Source organism: Etheostoma spectabile, chromosome 3 (assembly GCF_008692095.1).
Source record: "Etheostoma spectabile isolate EspeVRDwgs_2016 chromosome 3, UIUC_Espe_1.0, whole genome shotgun sequence".
In the NCBI taxonomy this organism is placed as follows: Eukaryota; Metazoa; Chordata; class Actinopteri; order Perciformes; family Percidae; genus Etheostoma; species Etheostoma spectabile.
The window spans coordinates 32,946,584-32,954,360 of record NC_045735.1 but is presented as its reverse complement, the minus strand read 5'-3'; the positions used below and the strand labels follow the sequence as shown (position 1 = coordinate 32,954,360).

The 7,777-nt window shown below is 38.5% G+C and overlaps 1 protein-coding gene across 2 annotated transcripts in view; it reads left to right on the top strand.

Annotated features, from left to right (window-relative positions):
* The first annotated feature begins 334 nt into the window (after positions 1-334).
* Positions 335-7,777, top strand: part of LOC116674256 (RNA-binding protein Musashi homolog 2) — a 381,184-nt gene continuing 373,741 nt past the window's right edge. The window contains exons 1-4 of one of the 2 annotated variants that reach the window (XM_032506859.1): positions 335-652; positions 1,523-1,563; positions 1,753-1,834; positions 2,349-2,433. In XM_032506859.1, the coding sequence (XP_032362750.1) occupies positions 591-652; positions 1,523-1,563; positions 1,753-1,834; positions 2,349-2,433 (270 nt within the window). In that variant the 5' untranslated portion in view covers positions 335-590. The remainder of the gene's footprint in view (positions 653-1,522; positions 1,564-1,752; positions 1,835-2,348; positions 2,434-7,777) is intronic. The other variant, XM_032506860.1, reaches the window with a different exon arrangement.

The window sequence follows — 7,777 nt, the reverse complement described above, 5'->3', positions numbered from 1 at the left end:
AATGAACAATGGACAACTTTAGTTTTTAAACGCTTCAGATGTAAAGTTATTCGCTGTCAAAGTGGCACCAAAATGAATGGCACTGAATGGAATGTTAATGGCAGGTGAGTGGCTTGTAGCATTAAAGTGGTGCCATAGAAACTACACCTTGTGGACGTCAGCTTACCCCCTTGGGTCTGACTCGACTCTCATTGGGTATGACACGTTATGCCGTAAATCATTTAAATCTGAGCATGCGCGACTCAAATCTGCACTCGACTTGCAGATTTGAGTCACTCGAGAGTGACACCTGATATTCCCAGGTGGCATGAAAGCAACATTAATGCAATGCCATGTGATTTAAATTCTTACGGAAACACAGTACTTAAACCTTAGACATCATTATGTCTTTGACTTGAAGCAGTTATTGTGAGTTGTAGAAAACTGACGTCCGTGTAGTTGATGGGTTACGTCGGAGGAGGGACCTCAGACCGAACTGATCCCACGTGTGACGGAGCGCTGCATTCCCGGCTCGCTGACACAGCTCCGTTTAATCTGCCGACCTACAGTCTGTGTGTATCCGTTAGTCACTGCCTATAGCTGTGTCAGATATGGAAGGAGACGGGAGCCAAACCACGTCTGGAAGCCCGAATGATTCGCAACACGACCCGGGGTAAGGTTACATTTTGTCTATATAAACATTTTTTTTTATTTTTTTAAACTGCACATATGCAGCTCGACATCGCACTGCCAGCTCAACTGTTTTCCGGGTCCCGTCAACTACACATTTGTTTAGTTATATTATCAAACGGGCCTGCCCCCTTTTGCAGTGGCTATAACGTAACGCTCGGATGTCCCCAGTATGTGCCGTTTGTGCGCTTGTGGAAGAAGACCACATGCCAAACTTCGTTAAGACATCTGGGAGTAAAATGCTGCCTTTCTTGATGGCAAAAGTACACGGGTTTAAGAAGAGTGATTAATAATTTCTAAAAAAAAAGTAAAAGCTAACCGGTAAAACCGACATATTGTTTCTCTCGCTTATCCTCACTTAATTTCAATAAAACACGCTCTAATTGCATGTAACGTCATTTCATCTCACACTGCTCCTCACCACCCACTAAGATGTGTTTTGATGGAGAAAGGTGAATAGTGTCTTACAGCCGAACTAAATTTAAAAGTTGAACTGAGATCTTATTATTTGGTTTATTACATGTATGCCGAATTGAAGGCTGTGTTCGTACCAACAGTCAACCAGCTAAGTTTTGTTCTATTGGTATTTACCTTTGCCTAGAAGCTAGCAGGTTTGAACTGCTTGATAATTTGAATGGAAGTTGGCATGATCCTTGATCCAAAGTGGAGTGAGGTGGGCGTATCGGGGCTGTTCATCTCGGCTTTGGAAACTGCTGTCGGGTTGCCTCGCCGTTTTGTTGCCTCTATTAATGTCACCATCTTTTTACTTTTCTCCAGCCCGTCAAGTAGTTAGCTTAACATCAACATGGCTAATTGGAAATCTGGTTTGACTTTTGTTGCTTTACCTTGGCAGGAAAATGTTTATCGGTGGCCTCAGCTGGCAAACTTCCCCAGGTAAGGACCGCTTCTACTTGTTTCTATATATGCACAGGGCGCATTGGGCGCAAGGTAATTTTGATTTCAAGTAGCCTACTTTATTCGACCCCTATATACGAGGACAACCACTGTTGACAACACATAGGCTATTCATATTTTTATTTAACGATTAAAAACAACTAACTTTATGCCTCTGCTTTTCCCCAGACAGCCTTAGAGATTATTTTAGTAAATTCGGGGAAATCCGAGAATGTATGGTGATGAGAGACCCAACGACTAAACGTTCCAGGTAAATGAAATTTTACAGAAACTCAGCCTGTTGTGCTTCTGGAGTGATATTATTACCGTATAGACATTTACTTGGATTTTCTATGGAATGGAAGTGCAATGCAGTTTCACATTGACCATGGAGCTTTGAGAATATTCCCAGTACTCCCATTCCCTCATTTATTATTATGTGATGTGTTTAGGTCATTGTGTTTAAAATCAAAGTCCAAATTAATTTTAAATGCAATTCCAAATTCGTGCATTTAGTATAAAGATAATAATCATATTATATTGCTCTTTAAATAATGTGAATAATACAAATTCAAAAATAGTCAAATGATAAGTGAACCCAGAAAACTAAAATAGAATAGGTAAATGTACAGTATAAGAAATATACATGGGGCAAGAATAAATCAGTGTTGATTTCAAGATTCATCAGACAAATGTAAAGTAGCTCATTGTAATGTGAAAAATAAAAACTGTGAAGTTTGACTTATGTTAGAAACATTATATACTGTTGTGTTGTTTCTCAACAGGGGCTTTGGCTTCATCACTTTCGCAGATGCTGCCAGTGTTGATAAAGTCTTAGCACACTCGCACCACGAGTTAGACTCTAAAATGGTATGTTCATCTTTTTATTCTGATTGCATGAGAGACAACACGTTTTATTCTATTTGTGCAAAATATTTTCTGTCACTCCTGTGTATTATATTTCTAAACACTTGATGGTAACAGAGCTTGTTCATTGGGTGTCCTTACAGGGCAGAGAGAAACACAAGCACACAGCTGTTTGATTTACTGAATGAAGTTTCTAATCTTTTGTGGCACATAGAAGTGAAAGTCTCACCAGGTTTTGTTTTAGTTTGTGTTTTATTGATCAGTTTAACTTTACTTTGTTTTTTACGCATAGTATATCAAACTAGAGCTGTGCTGTTTAAATAAGGTTTTAAGACCTTTTTGTGGGACATTCTAAAACGTTTAACGTGAAAAAGCTTAACGTGGTTTAATGTACCTAAACAACGATCAATTATCACCATATTTCTCTCACATATTGCTCCTCATAACCAGTGAAAACTGTCAAAAAAGCTTACCCAAAGTCCTATTATTATGGACGTTAGCTGACATTAAGCGTGTCTGCAAAGGGATATTGTAAGGAAAAACTTAACTGAATGTAGCTCCGCTCAATGTCAGCTAACGTCCATAATAATAGGACTTTGAGTTAGTATTTTTGACAGTTTTCACTGGTTTTGAGGAGCAATATGTGAGAGAAATATGTTGATAATTGATTGTTGTTCAGGTACAGTAAACCACGTTAAGCTTTTTCACGTTAGCCTTTTTCCTTACAATATCCCTTAATGAAGCAGATACGCTTTATGTCAGCTAACGCCTATAATAATTGGACTTTGGGTAAGATTTTTTTGACAGCATTCACTGGTTATGAGCAGCAATATGTGAGCAAAATATGGTAATAACTGATGTTTAGGTACATTAAACCACGTTAAGCTTTTTCTTACAAGGCTTTGTGGAGCAGAAACGCTTTATGTCAGCTAACGTCCATAATAAGAGGACTTTGGGTCCAATATTTTGACAGTTTTCAGTAGTTATAAGGATCAATATGAGAGAGAAACTTGGTAATCATTGCTTATTGTTTAGGTACGTTAAACCACGTTAAGCCTTTTCCTCGCCATAGACACCAATGAAGAAGAAAACTTTAATGTGAGATATCTTCTATAATCGTTGGATTTCAGTTTAGTTTTTTTGACAGGCTTAAGTGTTCATGACAAGATATGGCCATGGTAAATATGGTGATGATTGATTTGATCGTTGTTTAGGTACATTAAACCACGTTAAGATTTTTCACGTTAAGCGTTTTAGAATGTCCCCTTTTTGTTTTTAACAATCAAGTATCCTTTATTTTAGACAGGTTTATTTCTAAGGACAACTGTGTGGAATATCCGACTCCAATAGCTTGTAACATTGTGCAAGAATATTTCATTTCTAATTCAATTGTTTCTTTTTCTCAACACAATTTTAGCATGTAATGCCTCAATCTGTATTTCTGAAGGAACATAACAATTTCTGTGGTTAAACCACTTGAACGTACAACATGTAATTTTCTGCCGCTAGAGGTCTCTAAATCAAAACAGTGGATGTAGAAATGGACTTTGTGTACTGGCAATGCGGGAGTTGTAGTTTAACACAATTGCTGATTAAAATATGTCTTTTTGACGGATAGGTTTATCCTTTACAGTTTTAGCCACGTTACGTTGAGTAATGTTTATTCATGCATTCTGATAAAAGAGCTGCAGTTTCCACCACATAATTAAATTTTTTAAAAATTTAACCTGTATTGGTAGCTAATGTTAGCGAGCAAGCAAGCTAGCATTAGCCAGCAGCTAAACCACAATACCACAATATATTTGACGTCAGTGTCACTTTTAGATTTTTTTCAGAACCGGGGAGGAAAATGGTTTGTTGTGTTGTTACTCAGCCCTGCTATGAGACTTACTTCGCAGTTGGGGCTGGCCGCCGAGGATCTAGATAGATCTCCAAAGATACGCCTACATCAATAGAAAAACTGCTAGGTGCTGCTTTCAGACTCTCCCCACCTTCACCATTCGTCCACAGGACAGTCACCCTTGTGGGTCAATTGTAACTGTAAAAAAGACAGCTAAACGCTAAAGGGGGGAGAATTTCAGCACAACACGGGGCAAGCCAGACTCTGACGCCATGGGTGAAGTCTGTTTCCCCGACGGCACATCAAACTTTCTGTTACTGCCATTAGCATTGTTGTCACCCGGCACTGGAGTTGATTGTAGATGATAGTAGCTGGCTGCTGGTTAACTGTGGATGTGTCGTTTCCCTGGGGCTGTTGTCCGCTTTCACCCGACTGAAGTCCCTTAGCAGCTGGGAGTGAGGCAGAAAAAACAGGGAGGGATAGCTGGCTAAATTAGCATTAGATTTATCTTCTATCTATACAGCTACCGTTAATGCTAGCCCAGTGCTGTTAAATGTTAACTTTACCTTGATTAAAACAATTATACTTGATGATGTTGTAACCTTACAACGTTAGCATTCCCCACCGAGCATTAGCATGAGTAAACGTAGCACGATAAATTTAGGATGACCAGATGTCCCCGGAATTGGTGACCTGTCCCCAGCTGGCTCTGTCCCCGGCTGGATCTGTCCCCGGAAATGTCCCCTGTTTTCACCGTGACCGACGCAGGCTCAAGACAGCCGGAGCAAGCGCTGCTCAGAGATGTTTTAGAAAGCCGTATTTTACGATGCTAAAATTACAAATTATTTACATGGAGTCTGGTGGGTTTAGCAAATGCAATTTTGCAGACTTTTTATGTTTTAAAAAGGGTCTTAATCTTTAACAGAAAGGTCGACCTCATTAGAAATCCTTTCCATTATGTTGTCAGACACTTAATATTAATCTGAGTCTGTCAGTAGCAAAACAAGCTCTTTTATGAACGTAAATGCAAACTGGACAATTATCCTATTAACGTACATTGTAGCTTGTTTTGCCGCTGCCGACTGCAGCAATCTTGTTTAATACTCGATCAATGTCAAAGGAAAATATTTCTTCAATAGTTTTTATTGTATCTGATACTCTATGAGCTGTTGCAGAAACAAGCCTGAAGTAATAAAGCAAAAGCTGTCAGATAAATGTAGTTCAGTAAACATTACAACATTCCCCTCTGAGGTGTATGAAGTAGCAGCAGGGGTGATTCTAGGATCAGACCTTTAGGGGGGCTCAGCCCCTAATGAGAATGTGGCCATTAGGGATGAGCGAGTACAGCATTATCTGTATCTGTTTCTGTTTACCACATGAATTATCTGGATCCGGATCCGTACTCCGACTGGGCGGGGCCATAGACCGTTAAAATGAATGGACAGAGCATGTGTGACGTCACCCATTGGTTTGTGGAGATCAGAAATGAGTCGTCGAGTTTGCGTTTATGGGCGCAGCCATCTTGGTTGCGGATGTGACGATTTTAGAGAAGAGGGCGGAGTGAGAGAGGAGCCACAGACCGGTGGGCGGGATATACAGTCTATGGGCGGGATCTGACTGACGTTAGCTGAGAGTTAGCTAGCAACGCTGTTCTACCATTACTCTAGCTAACCACTTTCACTGGCAATGTGGATGCAACTGCTGCTGAATAATTAAAGGTAAGATTGAGCTTCTAGGTTTTAAGTACATATTTGTCCCATATAGTCTATGGTTATATAACATATAAGAGTCACGTTGCAAAGTAAATGTATCTGAAGTTACCATGTAAATTGTCTGTAATGTTAGCTTGCCGCTTAGCTAGCTATGGTAAAACATGCTAACGTTAATTTTTTTAATTGAAGTTTACTTCTCGTAGTTTAAACATAGTGTCAGCGAAATGCAAAACGGCGACTGTCAATGCTTATCATTGTGTAACGCTATTAGCACATGTATAACCAAGTTTCTTATAACGTTCGGCTAACTGTAATAACCATAATGCACCAATAATGTGCTACTGTATGCCCTGTCAGTCTATAGTTGGGGCATTTAACCTTGACATGCTGTTAAGAGCTAATGTTAGCAGAAATAAGCTCCTTTAACTAAGTTACTGTTACACTAAAGAACAATGGACTGTTGTTGATTCATGTGTATTCTCCTGGATAATTAATGAAGTAGTTACATGCTAGTGTGCATAGATATTTAACTATCAGGGGCTCAAATTGAAATTGATGATTCTTTCATTCTTTTAGAAATAAGAGTGCTGAGAGCCACAATAGCATGTTCACCCCCCAAATGACCCAGAAGTAAGCAATAGTAATAGTTAATTTTCTTTTGCTATATATTGTATAACATTAAACTTTAATCAGACTTTTTTACAACTAAGCCAAGGTAATAATGCATTTTCAAATAGTGTGTAATTAAGAGTGCTGTTCATTTATCCTTTTTCTCTATAGCTTAAAATATTTGCTTGGCTGGTCTGCAGTGGAAGAGACTTCTGCCTTTCTTTTACCAGTCCCTACAAGGAAGAGCTGTCCCGGACGTCCTCCTTATTCACTGTGGCAGGAATGACCTGAGAGATGTCAAGGGCGTCAACCTCGTCGCAGGGATGAACGAGAACCTGCAGCACCTCCACCTGCAGCACCTCCACCTGCAGTATCCAGGCATGATAGCACAAGTGCTGTAAGATTTAAATGTTAAGCGGTATTTTTATATTGTGGTTTGTAATGTCAACCATTTCTACTGTAATTAACAGTGTGACAGAGATTCAACGACCTCTTTATTATGCAGACATGTCTTATGACAGTTAAGTTTGCCTTTACCTTAACCCACAGCAGTGTTTTATGTATGGAATTTACTCTTGTAAAAGGTAAACTACATTATTTAATTCATACATTTTTAAAAATCTTTAGTGTTTGGTTAATGTATTTTTTTTAAGTTGATGCCCATTTCAATGTGAAATAAAGGTCCTTCTAAAGCTACATTTGTTGTTTTTCTGAAGTAACTATAGGAACATCCAGCATTGTAGTCATACAAGAAGACATTGGTAATTTTATAGAATTTGTAATTGATTAAAAGTGTCTTTCAATTTTGGCTGTAATACACATAAATGTTACCATACTTGCTTTTCTTGTGTGTATTTTGAACATTTTTAGTAGGTAATTGAAAATGCACTAGGTGCTGTTTAATCTGTGCAGGGCTATTGTAAAATCATAGCGTATGATCACAAATTGCAAAGGAGAATTAAACAACTTATTAAATGTCAGTAACTAATGATTAAATCAAATGTATCAGGTACATTTGATTTAATCATTAGTTACTGACATTTTTAAAGTATGAAAACTAAAAACCATACAAGGACATGCAATGTCAATATTTAATTCTAACAGTACATAAATACATAAAATATACAAAACCCTTTATGTGAAATTACCAAACATACTTTCACCTGTGAAAGTGGTGACTGCTAGA